The sequence below is a fragment of the Oncorhynchus gorbuscha genome, linkage group LG05 (assembly GCF_021184085.1).
Source record: "Oncorhynchus gorbuscha isolate QuinsamMale2020 ecotype Even-year linkage group LG05, OgorEven_v1.0, whole genome shotgun sequence".
Taxonomy (NCBI): domain Eukaryota; kingdom Metazoa; phylum Chordata; class Actinopteri; order Salmoniformes; family Salmonidae; genus Oncorhynchus; species Oncorhynchus gorbuscha.
The window spans coordinates 26,161,711-26,181,067 of record NC_060177.1 but is presented as its reverse complement, the minus strand read 5'-3'; the positions used below and the strand labels follow the sequence as shown (position 1 = coordinate 26,181,067).

Genomic DNA, 19,357 nt, shown 5'->3' with positions numbered 1-19,357 from the left:
TTAACCTTCGCGTGGAGTCCCTCCAGAAAACGAGCGAGCAACGCCTGCTCGTTCCAGTTACTGGAGGCAGCAAGAGTGCGAAACTCTATAGAGTAATCCGTTATGGATCGATTACCTTGACATAGGGAAGACAGGGACCAGGAAGCTTCTTTCCCAAAAACTGAGCGATCAAAAACCCTTATCATCTCCTCTTTAAAGTTCAGATAATTGTTAGTACACTCAGCGCTTGCCTCCCAGATAGCTGTGCCCCACTGCCGAGCCCGACCAGTAAGGAGTGATATGACGTAGGCAATCCGAGCTCTCTCTCTTGAGTATGTGTTGGGTTGGAGAGAGAACACTATATCACACTGGGTGAGAAAGGAGCGGCACTCAGTGGGCTGCCCAGAATAACATGGTGGGTTATTAACCCTAGGTTCCGGAGGCTCGGAAGAACCGGAAGTAGCTGGTGACACGAGACGAAGACTCTGATACTGTCCTGAGAGGTCGGAGACCTGAGCGGCCAGGGTCTCAACGGCATGCCGAGCAGCAGACAATTCCTGCTCGTGTCTGCCGAGCATCGCTCCCTGGAACTCGAGAGTAGAGTAGAGAGAATCCATAGTCGCTGGGTCCATTCTTGGTCGGATCCTTCTGTTATGCAGGTGAATGAGGACCCAAAAGCGACTTGGCGAAAACAGAGTCTTTAATCCAGTAAAGTAAAATACAATCAAATAAAACAATTTCCACTCGTAATGACAAGAACCGACTGGAGACTTGATCTTGAACTGCAGGTTGCCTCGGGAAGGCACTTGAACTTAGCAGACTCAGACACCTGCTCACCACGCAGCATCTGAGGGAAACACGACACGACAGGGCGATACACAAACACAGCACGGTGAACAATAGACAAGGATCCGACAGGGCAGAAACGGAAAACAAGGGGAGAAATAGGGACTCTAATCAGGGGGAAAGATAGGGAACAGGTGTGGGAAGACTAAATGATTGATTAGGGGAATAGGAACAGCTGGGAGCAGGAACGGAGCGATAGAGAGAAGAGAGAGAGGGAGGAAGAGAGAAAGAGGGGAACGAACCTAAAAAGACCAGCAGGGGGAAAACGAACAGAGGGAAAAGCAAAATGACAAGACAAAATAAGACAAGACATGACAAACATGGTCTTCAACACTCTGGAGGTGTCTCTAATTAGGACTGGCAGACAAGACTCTATTCCACAGTGATTGTCAGTGAAAAAAGGTGCATGCTTTCTCTGTTGCTTCTCATCAACCATTCTGTGTGTGGGTGTCTGTGTGTTCTCGTCAGCTCAAGGCCAACAGCATGAGGTAAAGCAGTAGGATTAACTCCTGAATGTTAACGTGGACGTGCATGTGTGTACTATAGTGTGCCATGTATGTTCATGGCGTTTGGTGTGTGGGGCCCATGTTGACTCTGACTTTAGAGAGCTTTGACAGAACTGCTGATCAGGGACCTTCATTCTTGATTTGTGCTCTATGGACGGGTGGGATTTGGCTGTGCTACGATAATGTTGTTAGTGAGATTGATGGCTAGGCCTGGTTTGAGATTGATGTCAATCTCTCTAGTATTTCCTGTTTTAGGTCAAACTATGGAGATGATGTAAAATTTCCTTTCATATTTAACTATCTGTGTTTGATGACTTTCTGTCTATCTTCTGTTTTACCATCACAACTTTCTTCTCAAATTAAAAGAAATGGAAAACGAGAGTAAAATATTTATGGCATTTTATGTTTCCTTACCAGATTTAGATTGATAGTTGCCTTAGGCTTGAATCATTTTTAATATGCTTTTTTAATAGCTCCAGTTTGAAATCCATTGATTCACTTAAACCATGAAACACTTAAACCATGGTTCAAACACTGCTTTTTAGGTCACTTTCATTTACTGATAGCATCTTTAGGGGATACATATACTTTTGATGATGAGTTGGCTCCCCTCAGAATACCTAGTTTGGAGTTAAATTATTAGTAATAATTTCTCTGGTACTGGACATAATTGGATACTGGGTGCTAGATGGGTACACTCTGGCTGGGTTTACATAGGCAGCCAAATTCTGATATTTTGCCCAATTATTGACAAAGATCAGAATTGGGCTGCCTGTGTAAACACAGCCTCTGTGCTCCACTGAAAGCAGGTGGCAATGTGGAGAGTTCAGGCATGAACCAGGTGTATTAGATGAAACAGGTGTATGAATGTCCAAGCATGGCAATGGATGAGCTGTGTGTCTGCTGAGCTCTCAGCCCTCAGTCCACTAAAATCCTCTCTGCTGTCACTGTCTGAACAAGAGCTTCACAAGATTTACATTTTGGTCTAATCAACAGGAAAACAAACACGAATGCCAAAAGTGGCTGCAGCAGTGATCCGGGTGCAGATGGGTATTTGGCTGTTGTTCCTACATTCCCATGTGCCCATGAATGCAACATCATGTCCCATACATTAATTAGCATTGCAAATTAACTGATACAATGTATATTGCATATAAAACTGCACTCTTTATGTTTAATTGGTAGGAAGCTCTCATTAGAGAGTTGAGTTGGAGGTCTGAGTTTCTCCAGTAATATCCAACAATGTGTCCACATTCTAACGCTGTGCCTTTTTCTCCCCTCTTGTCTCTTCAGCTTGACAGGACAGAGGTGATCAAGAGCAACCTGCACCCGGTCTTTGCCAAGGTCTTCACCCTGGACTATTACTTTGAGGAAGCTCAGAAGCTGCGGTTCGAGGTCTACGACATCCATGGCACTCACAGTATTGGCACCCGCGATGACGACTTCCTGGGTGGGGTGGAGTGTACGCTCGGCCAGGTCCTGTACTGAATGTCTGACCCTTTCACTCAGTTATCCAATGTGCCATTTCTTATGTCTAATCAAATCACTCACCACACATAAACTGAATGGAACAGCTGAGTTGAGTTGCTGCTCACCAACAACAGAAGTCAGAGGGTAAAGGTTAGAGGTCACCAGTCCTCGTCATACTGCTCTCAAACTGCTTTCGTACTAATTGTCTGGTATACTTCTCACTGCTTCACTAGTCACCAGTCATTCATAGTTTTCCTGTGTTCCACAGATTGTAGCCCAGAAGAAGATGGTGAAGCCTTTATTCCTAAAGTATGCGAAGTACGCTGGGAAATCCGCCATCACGGTAGGTTCCCCCTATTCATCATCCTATTGATCTCGCTCACCATTGGCTCACTGTTGCAGTAACAGTGGCAAAATCAAATGCAATGACTTGTTAAATCAATTCAAGCAAGTAGATGATGTGATGTAAGGATGCTTCTCTGTACAAAGATTCATGACTCATACACTATCTGTCATGACAAAGAGAGGGGGACGTTAAAGCACAGAGTGTTGTTTCAGTTGGATGGTCTCAACACCATCTGCCAGGCCAACATTACATTGCCATACAAAAGGGAACAACACAGAAAAACTGTGTTTAACAAGCCTGCAGATCTGACCTTTAGTGGAGTGGGAGGAAGAGTCAGCGTTCCTCACTGCTCCTGTTAAGTCAGAGGTGCAGAGTCTGTGATCTCTGTGCCTTCTTATACTGCAGAGATGAGAGGAGGAAAGAGAAGGGGTTTTGCCCAAGGAGTGAATTCGATAATGTCAACAACAGACCTTTTGCCTTATTGATACCTATCTTTATTGATTTTACCCTAACAAACTACGCATAAATTGCCCTTGGAGAGAAGGGCTGAGAATGACTTGCTTGTGATGGAAATGGCCAAAGTAAAGATGGCATTTGAGGATTTTTCCCTTCGGCTAGTGTTGCCATTATGACCATTGATTGGATGCGATCAGATGGCGGCAGCTTGCTGTGAGGTGGTTATGGGGGATATAATGGGTTTGTTTAAGCACAGTTTTGTAGCAGTGTGGGCTTAATGCATTCTAGTGAATTAGTGCTAACCTGTGTCATGGTGTTTCTGAAAATGGCTTTTCCTGATATGATAATGGGCCTGGGCTTTGTCAGGTCTGTCTGTGAGATGGATCCCAATGACATGGTGTCTGCCTGTAATGTGCCTGCAGGCTAATCTGGAAGGCGGCAGAACAACAGACAACTGTTGTGTTTTGTGTGAAAAATCCCTTCCCAGTGTTTGTAACACATCTCTCAGATGCCCATTGTGCATATGGGGACATGGGATGTGGAGAAAAGTTGGGTCAAATGGTAGGGATTAAGGTTGTATGCAGTTACTGTGGCTCCCACTGGCAAGCATCATATTACAATAGTCTTCTAACTAGAACGTTCATTACCGGGCCATAATCCAATACACAATACACATTATGCCTACACAACACTCACCAGGACAATGGCACCATGATATGAGATACAATAAATCATATTAATCCAAGATACTGTACGTACAGAAAGCTTGACAAGCTGCTGATACGACACATGCACCAAGCTTTGCTGTGCTGTATTATTGAGAAGCTTGCCACACTTTTGTTTGAATGACAGAAACCATATACTTTACTGTAATCTTGCTGCTGTGATTGCACACGGCACTATTTTGCCTAAACAGATATGGGAGTTTATCTTTGTGGGTCTGTGTGATATGTGGGAAATATGTATCTCTAATTTGGTCATATGTTTGGCAGAATGCTAGGAAGTGCAGCTCAGCCTGTCTTCTTTCGAGAGACAGGTCTGTCTATGGCTGCCTTTCTCAATAGCAAGGCTATGCTCACTGAGTCTGTACGTAGTCAAGGATGTTCTTAATTTTGGGTCAGTCACAGTGGTCAGGTATTCTGCCACTGTGTACTCTCTGTTTAGGGACAGATAGCATTCCAATTTGCTCTGTTTTTTAATTGATAAATTCAAGTGTGTCAAGTAGTTCTCTTTGTTTCCCCATGATTTGGTTTTTATCTGATTGTGTTGCTGTCCTAGGGCTCTGTGGGATCTGGTTGTGTTTGTGGACAGAATCCCAGAACCAGTTGGATGAGGGGACTCTTCTCTAGGTTCATCTCTATGTAGGTGAGGGCTTTGTGGTGGAATGTGTGGGAATCGCTTCCTTTTAGGTGGTTATGAAATTTAATAGCTCTGTATGCATTGTTTGGGGTGTTGCGTTGTACACTTGTATATTATTATTATATTATAATTTATTATATATATATATATATATTATATATTATTATATTTTTTTGCAGAATTCTGTATGTAGAGTCTCAGTTGGGTGTTTGTCCTGTTTTATGAATTCTTGTTTGGTGAGTCGACCCCAGACCTCACAACCATAGAGAGTAATGGCTTCTAGAACTGATTGAAGTATTTTTTTCCAGATTGTAATTGGGATGTCTAGTTGTATGTTTCTTTTGATAGTGTAGAAGGCCATTCTTGCCTTATCTGTTAGATCATTCACTGCCTTGTGCACCTGTCATGTTGATGTTTAGGCCGAGGTAGGTATAGTTCTTGTGTGCTCTAGGGCAACGGTGTCTAGATATAATTTATATTTGTTGTCCTGGTAACAGGAGCTTTTTTGGAACACCATTATTTTATATTTACTGAGATTCATTGGGCCCAAGTCTCACATAATCTGTACAGTAGACATTTGATTGCTGAGTCCAGAAGGGTGAGGCCGGATGCTGCAGACTGTTCCACTGCCCTCGCCAATTCATTGATATACTGTACACAGATTGTACAAAACATTTCCATGACAGACTGACCAGGTGAATCCAGGTGAAGCTATGATCGCTCATTGATGTCCCTTCTTAAATCCTCTCCAATCAGTGTAGATGAAGGGCAGGAGAGAGGCTAAAGAAGGATTTTAAAGCCTGAGACAATTAAGACATCGACTGTGTGTGCCATACATAGGGTAAATGGGAAGACAAAACATTTAAGTGCCTTTGAAAGGGATATGGTAGTAAGTTCCAGGCGCACGAAGTTTGAGTGTGTCAAGAACTGCAATGCTGCAGGGATTTTCACACTCAACAGTTTCCTGTGTGAATCAAGAATGGTTCAGCCAACTTGACACAACTGTGGAAGCATTGGAGTCAACATGGGCCAGCATCCCTATGGAATGCTTTCGACACCTTGTAGAGTGCATGTCTCGAGGAATTGAGGTTGTTCTGAAGGTAAAATGGGGTGCAACTCAATATTAGGAATGCGTTCCTAATGTTTTGTTCACTGAGTATATATATGTTGAATAGGGTGGGGCTCAAGCTGCATCCCTGTCTCACCCCATGGCCCTGAGGAATTAAATCTGTGTCTTTATTGCCAATTTTAACTCTCTCACTCTCACTCTCACTCACACACACACACACACACACACACACACACACACACACACACACACACACACACACACACACACACACACACACACACACACACACACACACACACACACACACACACACACACACACACACACACACACACACACACATTTGTGTTTTTTCAGCAAAACGTATTAACCTATCTGTAATAATCCTTTAAATATGCAGAATAATGAACGTATTTGCTATTAGTGTATTCCTTTTGGAGGCCAACTAAACGGTCTTGTGGACTAAATTTGGACCCAGCTCCGTTTGGCCAGCTCTGCATTACTGTAATGGAACCATATCTGTTTCTCGGCTTGAAGGAGCTTTCTGTTGAAGTTTAAAAGTAATAACACTCCTCAACATTTTATGTGACATATTTTGATTGGCTTCAAGGTCCTGTCTACATGTCATACGACAGGCTGTCTGCTGCTGAAAATAAAATATTCTCATTGGGCAAAAATGTGACGTACTAAAACCCCTTTTTCAGGTACACGCTGAAGAAATTTCTGGCAACAATGGATATGTTGAACTGTTCTTCTGTGCCAAGAAACTGGATGATAAGGTAAGGGATTAGGGTCCTTCTCTTGATGGAAATGTCAATATAGTTCATGGGTGAATTTGTGCTTATTGCTGGCTGTTGAACCTCTCTCCTGTGAATGTGATTTCAAGATCTCTTTTTGACATTATCAGTCATTAACCAGACAAAGATTTATACAACGAAGAGGATATGGATTTTCTACACTTATAAACGCAACATTTATTTAGATCCATATGCTTTACACTGTATTTACTGGATGACATGACAACATGCATTTCAGCATTTGTTCTATTAAGTCTGAATTGAACCTGGCTTTCTGTAAATGCTGGTTCCCCGTTGAGACAAGCCTTGTGAGAATGGTGTGTCATGGACCCTTGACAGATAGCCAAAGGAAGATGAGGGTGAGATCAGTGTGAGGTTTGCTTAGTTCAGTGTGTGTGTGTTTTTGTGTTGGTGTGTGTCAGTGTGTGTGTAAAGGGTGTTACCGTGTGGTTCTCTGTTTGCAAATAGCCCCTCCACACAAAGCATCCCACAATGGACCACAGGCCCTGAAGCTCTGCAGGTGTCTGTTCTTCCTACAGCAGCAACAAGCCGTACCCGAACGCCTCTGCACTTATCCTCCCTCTCCTCGTCTCTCAACTAATATCTCTGCCTTTCTCCTTCTCTTCCTCCTTTACTCAGCATATCTCTCAGGGTCTTCCTCCTTTTCTCTGCATATCTCTCAGGGTCTTCCGCCCTCTCACTTTCTGTGCCTCAAGCAGAAACATACTCTTAGTGATTATCTGCAAAATACCTTTTTTCTCTCTCTCTTTTCCTACCATTCCATTTTTTTGTCTGCCATTCATGAATTTATGCATTTCAAGTATCCTGGCTCTGAAAGGCTGCCTTGCAATATCCAAAGGACATGATCGACCTGTCCTTTTCGACTCTAAATTCCTGCGCCCTAACACAAGATGAAGAAATCAATCCAACATGGGGCTCTCTGTGCAAAGACAGCACAGACAGCAGTAGTTTTTCAACAAATGGCTTGACAGAGAAAAGCTATGTAAAATGCATGGTGAGCTCAGATTGAGGGAGTTTGTTGTCGGTAGAGCATTTAGGAGGGTTACGAAAGATATTTGGCAACAGATTTTGGGAGCTGGAGCACTGAGCCACCTACAGTAGAACTGGCACACCCACACAAGGCTCAAGGCAGAAGGTTCATGTCTCAGTCAACAAGACTGGAATAACTCTCTGACATCAATGATTATAGCAGAAATCTTCTTCCTGCCTCTCTATGCTCTCAGAATGCTACCAAGCAAAGGGTGCAATTGGCCTCTGACTCCAGCAGTATTGGAGAAAGTTAACAGGGAGTGGAGGTAAAGTTCTCCTTAGTGTGTATTCATCAGAGCAGAGCCCAGGCTCCGTTAATGCATTTATTAGAGTTAGCAATCCAATAGAAAAAGGGTCATGATGAGCAATTCCATGTGGAAATAAAAACAGATTTCAAATTGCACTGTTTGTGATTTAGACACAAGCAATACTGCTAATGGAATCTTCAGTGTACATTGGAGTCAGGGAAACTCATCAATGGTGGTATGGTGGCTTTAAAACGTTATTTCTTTTGCTTATTGACATAATTACATTTCAGTTGCCCAACCCTGTCAGCCAACCCTGTATGCTCTTAGAAAAAGGGCTCCAAAAAAGTTTATTTTTGGTTTCATGTAGAACCCTCTGTGTAAAAGGTTCTACATGGAACCCATTACATTACATTTACATTACATTTAAGTCATTTAGCAGACGCTCTCATCCAGAGCGACTTACAAATTGGTGCATTCACCTTATGACATCCAGTGGAACAGTCACTTTACAATAGTGCATCTAAATCTTAAAGGGGGGGGGGTGAGAAGGATTACTTTATCCTATCCTAGGTATTCCTTAAAGAGGTGGGGTTTCAGGTGTCTCCGGAAGGTGGTGATTGACTCCCTGAACCCTAAACAGTTCTACTTGGAACCAGAAAGACAGCAGGAGATGGAAAGTGGGAGAGAGGGGGGTGGGAACAGAGAGAGAGAGAGACGTGGGGGGGGGGATCACATCCTCAGGCAGATTAATTGCCAGGCTCCTATCTTTGTATGGAATCTCTCCGTTCAAATGACTTTAAGGATCCCATTACACTGAGAAATATTACTCTAATAGACTATGCACATGATCTATACCACACAGGCTATAAATACTGCCTGCTTCACAATGGTGATCAGCTGTGATGAGGCCCTTTAATATTGTAGTTGATTTACCAGCACAATGGGTGACGGCTCTGACAAAGTACCTTTTCAAAGGTTTGCATTTAAATGTCTTGAATGTTTAACCTTTTGTTTTTAAAAGTACTTGAAAATATATACACTGCTCAAAAAAATAAAGGGAACACTTAAACAACACAATGTAACTCCAAGTCAATCACACTTCTGTGAAATCAAACTGTCCACCTAGGAAGCAACACTGATTGACAATAGATTTCACATGCTGTTGTGCAAATGGAATAGACAACAGGTGGACATTATAGACAATTAGCAAGACACCCCTAATAAAGGAGTGGTTCTGCAGGTGGTGACCACAGACCACTTCTCAGTTCCTATGCTTCCTGGCTGATGTTTTGGTCACTTTTGAATGCTGGAGGTGCTTTCACTCTAGTGGTAGCATGAGACGGAGTCTACAACCCACACAAGTGGTTCAGGTAGTGCAGCTCATCCAGGATGGCGCATCAATGCGAACTGTGGCAAGAAGGTTTGCTGTGTCTGTCAGCGTAGTGTCCAGAGCATGGAGGCGCTACCAGGAGACTGGCCAGTACATCAGGAGACGTGGAGGAGGCCGTTGGAGGGCAACAACCCAGCAGTAGGACCGCCTACCTCCACCTTTGTGCAAGGAGGAGCAGGAGGAGCACTGCCAGAGCCCTGCAAAATGACCTCCAGCAGGCCACAAATGTGCATGTGTCTGCTCAAACGGTCAGAAACAGACTCCATGAGGGTGGTATGAGGGCCCGACGTCCACAGGTGGGGGTTGTGCTTACAGCCCAACACCGTGCAGGACGTTTGGCATTTGCCAGAGAAGACTAGCAAATTTACCACTGGCGCCCTGTGCTCTTCACAGATGAAAGCAGGTTCACACTGAGCACATGTGACAGACGTGACAGTCTGGAGACGCCGTGGAGAACGTTCTACTGCCTGCAACATCCTACAGCATGACCGGTTTGGCGGTGGGTCAGTCATGGTGTGGGGTGGTATTTCTTTGGGGGGGCCGCACAGCCCTCCATGTGCTCGCCAGAGGTAGCCTGACTGCCATTAGGTCCCGAGATGAGATCCTCAGACCCTTTGTGAGACCATATGCTGTTGCGGTTGGCCCTGTGTTCCTCCTAATGCAAGACAATGCTAGACCTCATGTGGCTGGAGTGTGTCAGCAGTTCCTGCAAGAGGAAGGCATTGATGCTATGGATTGGCCCGCTCGTTCCCCAGACCTGAATCCAATTGAGCACATCTGGGACATCATGTCTCGCTCCATCCACCAACAGACTGTCCAGGAGTTGGCGGATGCTTTAGTCCAGGTCTGGGAGGAGATCCCTCAGGTGACCATCCGCCACCTCATCAGGAGCATGCCAAGGCGTTGTAGGGAGGTCATACAGGCACGTGGAGGCCACACACACTACTGAGCCTCATTTTGGCTTGTTTTAAGGACATTACATCAACGTTGGATAAGTCTGTAGTGTGGTTTTCCACTTTAATTTTGAGTGTGACTCCAAATCCAGACCTCCATGGGTTGATACATTTGATTTCCATTGATAATTTTTGTGTGATTTTGTTGTCAGCACATTCAACTATTTAAAGAAAAAAGTTGTTTAATAAAAATATTTCATTCATTCAGATCTAGGATGTGTTATTTTAGTGTTCCCTTTATTTTTTTGAGCAGTGTATATATAATTCTAGATGACTTGCTGTGACAACCACAGTATGAGCAACATGGATCATGCAATGAAATATCCCCCATTTATTTCTAATACTGTAATGCTGCCTGAAACGCTGGAGGGCATTATGGAACTTGTAACATTATGGAACTCAGTAGACTGTGCTGGTCATAGTTAACTTAATTAATGGTGCTGATTATATAATTGGTGAGACTTGTTATTGCTGGACAGGGATTAAATGTTGACAGACAAATGCACTTGTAATGCACGTCAGTCCACAGTGACGCCACTGGCAAGGGGTTGCCGTGACAACAAGATGGGGGGGCTACCTCCTTCTTTCCTCCCTGGCTGTCCCTGTGGAGCTGTATCAGGCTAATGCAGCGAGAAATGGGGACATTAAATATCTTGTTTTGTGCCCCCCGCTCACTCTCACACACTTTCTTTCTCCCTCCATTCCTTTCTCTAACACTCTCATACACTACACAATGTACAGAAATACTGTCTGTTGAGCCCTGAACAATCAATTGACCTAAACAAGCTGTAGTTGCTCTCAGCCTTACCTTGAGACTCTATGTCAAATGACTCTTTCAAGCCCTTTTTCCTGATTTGATTTGTCACAGCAGTGAACAAAACACCACATGCACAGGCAGGGGATAAGCTGTGTCAAATTTAGCACCAGGAGGACCAAGCTAACATCTGTGTGCGTGTGATTTCACTTGTTTGTTATTTGATTGTTTGAGATAAATGACTGTACATTAATGGCTCAACTAGAATTAGTGTTTTATGTTTGATTGGTTTTATATTTGTCAGGATCTCTTCAGTAAGTCAGACCCCTTTTTGGAAATATATCGAATCAACGATGATGGGACGGAACAGCTCGTTCACAGAACTGAGGTAATAGACACATTCATTCCTTCTTTCTGTATCTACCTCTCCTTCTCCATGTGTGGTGAAAGTTACTCATGTCTAATGTGCTGTTGTAGGTAATCAAAAACAACCTGAACCCTGTGTGGGAGCCCTTTAAAGTGTCTCTCATCTCTCTGTGTAGCTGTGATGAGGACAGGAAGCTCAAGGTAAGAAACACAGGAAGTCATAGTGTGATGGTTTAACATTGCTGCTGTGGTATTTATTGATGAATGAATGAATGGAACTGGTGAATGAAGTAACTTACTGGTGAATGAACAGTCAATATCAGAGGCTGTCTGGTTGTGTCACAGTGCCTAGTCTGGGATTACGATTCCAGGGGAAAACACGACTTCATCGGAGAGTTTTATGCCACCTTCAGAGAAATGCAGAAAATTGGCGGTGGAAGCAAGGTCAGTCGAACGGAGAGAGAGTGCTGTCAGTCACTGTTGAAAGTTTGATGTGTGTCACTGATGTCCCACTTGTGACAGACAGAAATGGATGAAAGAAATGTCACGCTGGAGTTCTATGTTCTGCAAGACATACCGCAGAAGTCATAACTCATTACTATGTTTCTGTATGTATTGTCTACCTCTTGTGTTAAAGGTCACATGGGATTGCATGAATCCAAAGTACAAACTGAAGAAAAAGAACTACAAGAACTCTGGGGTGGTCATCCTCAGTGATCTCAAGGTTAGAGCCAACCGTTACAGCTCCTGCTCAGCAACTCTCCACTATCGAATACATCGAGAATCATCCCCGTCTCTGTGCTATTCAGTTGTACTCTCTCACAGCATGTACACATAGTGCTAATTAATGAATATTGCTCATTTTAGAAATGCGATCATCCTCAGTTTACTGTCCACCCCCGCTACCCATTTCTGTAAATGACTACATCTGTGGGTGGCTGTCACCGTGCTTTCCCCCTATGTTTTTAGTTCGCAGGTCTTTTAAAAATGTTTTTTTTTTTTTTAAATTGGTGTCTCAGGCCTCTCATTTTGATGATTTCATTTGGATGAATTAGTGTACTGCGCCTCAGCTCATGTGATTGCTGCTGTGTCTCAGTTTGAATCCTCTGCCGCCCCCACTGGGTGTGTGATCTCTAACTGGCACGGAGAGAACACACTGCACATCACAGAGGTGCTGCCTTCAGACTAAATGAAATCATCACCATTCTCCATGTTCATAATACTTGTTTTCTAAACAGTGCATAGCTACTGAGATGTGGTTGAATAATAGTTTTAAAATACATACTTGTTCTTTTGTAAATGGAACAGCCATTGGTTAAAACTGGAATCCATCTAAAAACATTGAGTACTCTACCGAGTCTGAACCCCCAACCTCTGGGGTTTAGTTTAAAAGCTTCCTCACTGTTCTGCAGCTTCACAGAGTGTATTCCTTCCTGGACTACATCATGGGAGGATGCCAAATCCACTTTACAGTAAGTTGAGTAGCCAATGCATGCACTAGCATATTATCATCACTTAGCAGCATGGTACAATGCTATGCTAACCTTCAAATGTGTACAATCCACTGACTGCCTACACATTCTATACATATGCCTTTGTTAAGGTATTGGAATAGAAAATAAGCCTAGTATTCTAACCTGCCTGTGAGATTTAAACCAGTGTTCCATTTCCAGGCTATGTGCTGTCATCAAGGCCAGTGTTTTGATTAAATGCTACATTCTCTAAGTGTGAAACATTGCATTCGGCATTTTTTTAACTAATGGAACATTACCTTGCTGACTGGCATTTTCCGATGTGTCCGGGTGCTTTTCTAACTGAAGACTAGCTCCTTAGAAGGATAACTGAGGCAATAATGAATATTCATTTAGGGGAACTGCTATGTTAGGAGCACTGCTTCATTGTAGCATAGACAGCCTTCGGTATCACTTTCCACAGATGAAGAACACTATAGAAGTCCTTTGATAATGCACTAATGATTCAAACAAAAATACCTGCAGAATATTTGTATGATGATTTCCCTTGTTGAGAAGCTCTGCAGTTCTCCCTGTGCTCATATCTTTAGCACTGCTGACGTCAAAGCAGTGAAACATCTTTGTCCTTGGCTGCTCCTTCCGACATGCCCTCAACGCATCCTGCACATGTGTTGGTCGTATAACTTGCGCTGAGAACATCTGCGCAATGACTGGACATAAAAAAATTGAAATTTAACAGACGGCTTCAACAATGTTCATTTACATATTTTAGATATTTTTTCACCATATATTATACAGATTCATTTGCGTATGCAGTTATGCTTGAGGACATGATTGCAATGATATTACAGTATTTAAGGCTATGAGGCTGCTCCCGGGTTGAAATGTCAAGTCACTCAAAGACGCAGGCTCCAGACACTTACACAAAGGAAGTCAGTTGATTTGTCATAATCGTCCTCTATAGGAACACCAGTTTGACAGAGCACTGTACAGAATAGCCTTCTTCAACTCAACCTTCATCGACAGGTAGACTCTAGGTCCAGTGTTTTATGGTGTTGGGTTTGTTTACAGTCTTCTATGAATCTGTAATTGCTCTAGGTGGCCATTGACTTCACAGCCTCCAACGGAGACCCACGGAACAGCTGCTCCCTACACTACATCAACCCGTACCAGCCCAACGAGTATCTGAAGGCTTTGATAGCAGTGGGGGAGATCTGTCAGGATTATGACAGGTCAGTCAGCACCACGCCTCTCTGCCCAGCCTCTCATCCTGATCTCTATCTGTGGGGCTGCTCTCTGTACGTCTATCAATGGGAAATGTTACGTTTTACATTCCATTCGGTAGATGTCTCATAATGTACCGAGCCAGTGGTTCTACTTCATCTAATTCCCAGCTATGAGGAGATAATGGAAATCGTGGAATGCTGAAATAGAATAGAATTCTGAGGATTCGTTCAACTACTCACTGAAGCATGAGTTGGAAAATGAGTGACGGAGTTAAACAATGATAAGGCCTCGATTCAATCAGATCCAGTGATAACTCAAGTTGTTTGGGCGGTGTTGAAGGTGTAACTGCGGTATGAATCCGCAAATTGGTGAGTGACTGTTCTTGTGTGTTTAAAAATCACTCCCTTCCTATTATCCCTACCTCGTTAGTTCAAAACTGCGATAGAAAGTGTGCATGTTTTCATGTTAATTTGGATGGGGATAGGCTATCAGTCTAATCGAGGTGTAGACAACATAACATCACACGTTTGAGTGTCTGAAATTGTAATGCGACTGCATGAACTTCTTACATGGCTGCATGGGATTTGTCGGATATAAAGGTGGGTGTGGTTTTGCTGCATCCAATGGCAGTGTCCGAGATAAGATAAGGCAAGGAACCGCTTGTGGATTTGACACCACCAAAGCAACCGCTACGCAGATAGAATCTAACACAGTCAGCCACTTGATGTCATACATTTCCTCCATGTAATCTAAGACTTTTGCCAGATAATACGAAACTGCAACAACAAAAAACTATTTAATTCATGCGTTAAAATTACTAAGGTTCACCTGCAATTCTCATGCCCACTGCCATCACTTTCATTAAGTCCTCATATTTCCACTTTACTAGGAGGAAATTAGAGCAAACAAATTGCTTTACACAGACATTGGCAATGCATGAGGAGGCCCTGGGGAAATCTCAGCTGAAGTTGCTTGGATGCAGAATCAGCGTTTGAGTTGAGGCTGGTCTGCTTAGTTACTGCTGCCGCTGCCTTTTCTGCTGCCGCTGCCTTTTCTGCTGCCGCTGCCTTTTCTGCTGCCGCTGCCTTTTCTGCTGCCGCTGCCTTTTCTGCTGCCTCTGCCTTTTCTGCTGCCGCTGCCTTTTCTGCTGCCTCTGCCTTTTCTGCTGCCTCTGCCTTTTCTGCTGCCGCTGCCTTTTCTGCTGCCGCTGCCTTTTCTGCTGCCGCTGCCTTTTCTGCTGCCGCTGCCTTTTCTGCTGCCGCTGCCTTTTCTGCTGCCGTTGTTGGAATGTGCACAAAGTGAGATGGTTCCAAGTGCAGTAAGACAGCAAGTCTTGTTCCCTCCGTGGCGGCGGGTGCAGAGGATAGGACACCCATCCTGGTGTAGTGGCACAGCAGGATTAGCAGAGTCAGGGAGGGACAGCAGCAGGATGGGCAGAGGAGAGGCAGCAGCAGAGCCATGGTGAGATGGCAGAAGGATGCACAGGGCTCTCAAGGGTTTGGGGAGATAATGGTTTCAATGGCTGGGGATATTATAATTTGTGTGTGTGGTCACATTACTCTCTGTATACAGTATTTGTTAATGATATGTAATTGACTGGGATTATAGTTACACTTCTAATTTCTAAATGACTAATTCAATATTTATTCCATATACACCAGAGTTATCGGGGGCAGTCTTGTCAGACTCTGGTTAATTAGTAACACATTATTTAGAATTTGGTCTCTTGTCTGTCGGCACAGAGCCAAATTAGGATTTACACTGAGTCATGCCAGTGTTGGCTCCTCCTGTTGAATGTGTGGAGAACGTTGGCTGCCTAATTAATAAAGTACAAGAGATAACTCTAGAACAGCAGAAGACCTGTTGGAGAGACAGACTCTAGCTACCTGGAAAAGAGATGTGTAGGTAGCTAACTCAGTTTGGTGTTGGGTGTCACAAACATGCCTTTAAGTGTTACGCCTACGTTACATATTGTGGGTTATCTCCTCCCACGCCAGGCTGTTATTCAGGTGCACAACGTGGGTATGCAGGCCTCTTGTGGGGAACATCAGGTGATGTGTGATCACATTTACAGAGTAGGAGCTGGATTAGGAGCCGGGCACCTTTTGCTCTGTGTGGGAAGTGGCTGGTTCTCCTACTGAGAGGGGAACGGGGCTCAGTGAAGGCACCCGCCTGCAAGATCCGCTCTCACACCATGTCACGTGGAAGTGAGGTGCCACCACGGAGCCCACATGTTTGTGCCATCCTCATTAACAGGCCTGGGAACAACATCACATCTGGCTCTCCCACTCTCCTTACTGGTGTCATGTTGAAATATAGCTGTCTACCGGGGTGGTAATCCTCCAGAGCATAGCAGTCTCTACTTGGGATGTCTCACTTAATGTAGACACGTGCTGTTTAAGAAAACACTTGAGGAAAGACACTTCGTACAGGCACGTGCTGCTTAAGAAAACACTTGAGGAAAGACACTTAGTACAGGCACGTGCTGCTTAAGAAAACACTTGAGGAAAGACACTTAGTACAGGCACGTGCTGCTTAAGAAAACACTTGAGGAAAGACACTTAGTACAGGCACGTGCTGCTTAAGAAAACACTTGAGGAAAGACACTTAGTACAGGCACGTGCTGCTTAAGAAAACACTTGAGGAAAGACACTTAGTACAGGCACGTGTTGCTTAAGAAAACACTTGAGGAAAGACACTTCATACAGGCACGTGTTGCTTAAGAAAACACTTGAGGAAAGACACTTAGTACAGGCACGTGCTGCTTAAGAAAACACTTGAGGAAAGACACTTAGTACAGGCACGTGTTGCTTAAGAAAACACTTGAGGAAAGACACTTCATACAGGCACGTGCTGCTTAAGAAAACACTTGAGGAAAGACACTTAGTACAGACATGTGTTGCTTAAGAAAACACTTGAGGAAAGACACTTAGTACAGGCACGTGCTGCTTAAGAAAACACTTGAGGCAGACCATTACTCCACACACACTGAACCAACCTGTAGGTTGTAATGTTTAATCCAGGCTCAATTGGGAAAAGGCATAAGAATCCTAAAACGTTGAGCACAATCAAAGAGAATATGTATACCATTACACAGAAAGGCCACTTCCCAGAGAATGTCTACTTTATCTGAGAAAACCATAGTCAGACTTGAAAGCCAGTTTCTTTCACTCTCTGTCTGTGCTCGGTACTTGTGGCACCTCTACATTTTCTCAAACACCACAAAGTATTACACTGACGGATAGAACAGAGAAGTGCCAAGCATCAGAACTAAGTAGCAGTAGCTCCAGCGGAAGTATTTGTACAGCCTCTTCTCTTGATACTTCAGGAGCTATGGAACATGTGTCAGAGGAGAAAATTCAGATATAAATTGCTGAGGCAACTTTTGAGAAGCTGTTTCAGGTCCATCTCGCCGTCATTGTAATGAGTTTCTGTTTGGACAAAACACAGCGACTAGATGGAATAGAAAGATAGAAGAACAGCAGTATGTCAAAGATGGCTATTCAAGGCAGAGATAGACATGAGTGGTTTGAATTGTATTATAGAACTTGAAACGGGCTTTGCCACTGCCGAGCAGAGAGAATGTTGTAGGCTCATTTCTCATTCGCCCATTGTGATGGATCTCCCTTGCATTACATACAATAATTAACAAAACCTCCCACCCAACCTGACCCTGCATGCAGTTTAGTCACTCATTTGTCATGATTTGCTGTCAGAGAAAATGTGTTTTTGGCACGTTGTGTTGCAGCCAATTTTGTTCTCGTACACCTCCATAGCCCCTGCAGGTTATTCCTGTCCTTTCTCCTGGATAGCTCTGTCCTGTGGGATTCATTTAAAGCAGGATTAGCCATTTACAGAATCTGCTTAAATCTCCGGATGGAGGGTGGGGGGAGAGAGAAGGTCCACTTTCCCCTCTTTCTTCATTTGAGGATTAAGGAGTTGAGGATTAAGGAGATTAAGGACCAAAGTGTTGATGGAGAGAACAAAGAGAGCATTTCAATAACTCAACTGGGGGCAGAGAGAGAAATCACGTCTGCTGCTTTCCTTCATTGATCCTAGCTGTTTTACCAGCTCTCTTTTCCCTGGGTTGATGGAGACATGGGGCCTTGAGATTCTGTGCTTAGAGGGATGTCTGAGCATCTTCCTCTTAGTGGACAGAATGGAGTCTGTGTCAAAATCAAATTGTATTTGTCACATACACATTGTTAGCAGATATTAATGTGAGTGTAGTGAAATGCTTGTCCTTCTAGTTCTAGTGCAGCAATATCTAACAGTTTCCCAACAATGACCTAACCTTTTGTGAAGAATCAACAACAAGTGGGACACAATCATGAAGTGGAACGACATTTATTGGATATTTCAAACTTTTTTAACAAATCAAAAACTGAAAAATTGGGCGTGCACAATTATTCAGCCCCCTTAAGTTAATACTTTGTAGCGCCACCTTTTGCTGCGATTACAGCTGTAAGTCGCTTGGGGTATTTCTCTATCAGTTTTGCACATCGAGAGACTAAATTTTTTCCCATTCCTCCTTGCAAAACAGCTCGAGCTCAGTGAGGTTGGATGGAGAGCATTTGTGAACAGCAGTTTTCAGTTCTTTCCACAGATTCTCGATTGGATTCAGGTCTGGACTTTGACTTGGCCATTCTAACACCTGGATATGTTTATTTTTGAACCATTCCATTGTAGATTTTGCTTTATGTTTTGGATCATTGTCTTGTTGGAAGACAAATCTCCGTCCCAGTCTCAGGTTTTTGCAGACTCCATCAGGTTTTCTTCCAGAATGGTCCTGTATTTGGCTCCATCCATCTTCCCATCAATTTTAACCATCTTCCCTGTCCCTGCTGAAGAAAAGCAGGCCCAAACCATGATGCTGCCACCACCATGTTTGTCAGTGGAGATAGGGTGTTCAGGGTGATGAGCTGTGTTGCTTTTACGCCAAACATAACGTTTTGCATTGTTGCCAAAAAGTTCAATTTTGGTTTCATCTGACCAGAGCACCTTCTTCCACATGTTTGGTGTGTCTCCCAGGTGGCTTGTGGCAAACTTTAAACGACACTTTTTAT

The 19,357-nt window shown here is 43.7% G+C and overlaps 1 protein-coding gene across 2 annotated transcripts in view; it reads left to right on the top strand.

Moving 5' to 3' along the window:
- The window catches only part of LOC124035056 (copine-7-like), a 48,374-nt gene that overhangs the window by 21,009 nt on the left and 8,008 nt on the right, over positions 1-19,357 (top strand). For both annotated transcript variants that reach the window (XM_046348472.1, XM_046348471.1), the window contains exons 3-11: positions 2,625-2,807; positions 3,070-3,144; positions 6,739-6,813; positions 11,531-11,614; positions 11,704-11,793; positions 11,938-12,036; positions 12,230-12,316; positions 13,005-13,064; positions 14,163-14,296. In XM_046348472.1, coding sequence (XP_046204428.1) covers positions 2,625-2,807; positions 3,070-3,144; positions 6,739-6,813; positions 11,531-11,614; positions 11,704-11,793; positions 11,938-12,036; positions 12,230-12,316; positions 13,005-13,064; positions 14,163-14,296 — 887 coding nt within the window. The remainder of the gene's footprint in view (positions 1-2,624; positions 2,808-3,069; positions 3,145-6,738; positions 6,814-11,530; positions 11,615-11,703; positions 11,794-11,937; positions 12,037-12,229; positions 12,317-13,004; positions 13,065-14,162; positions 14,297-19,357) is intronic.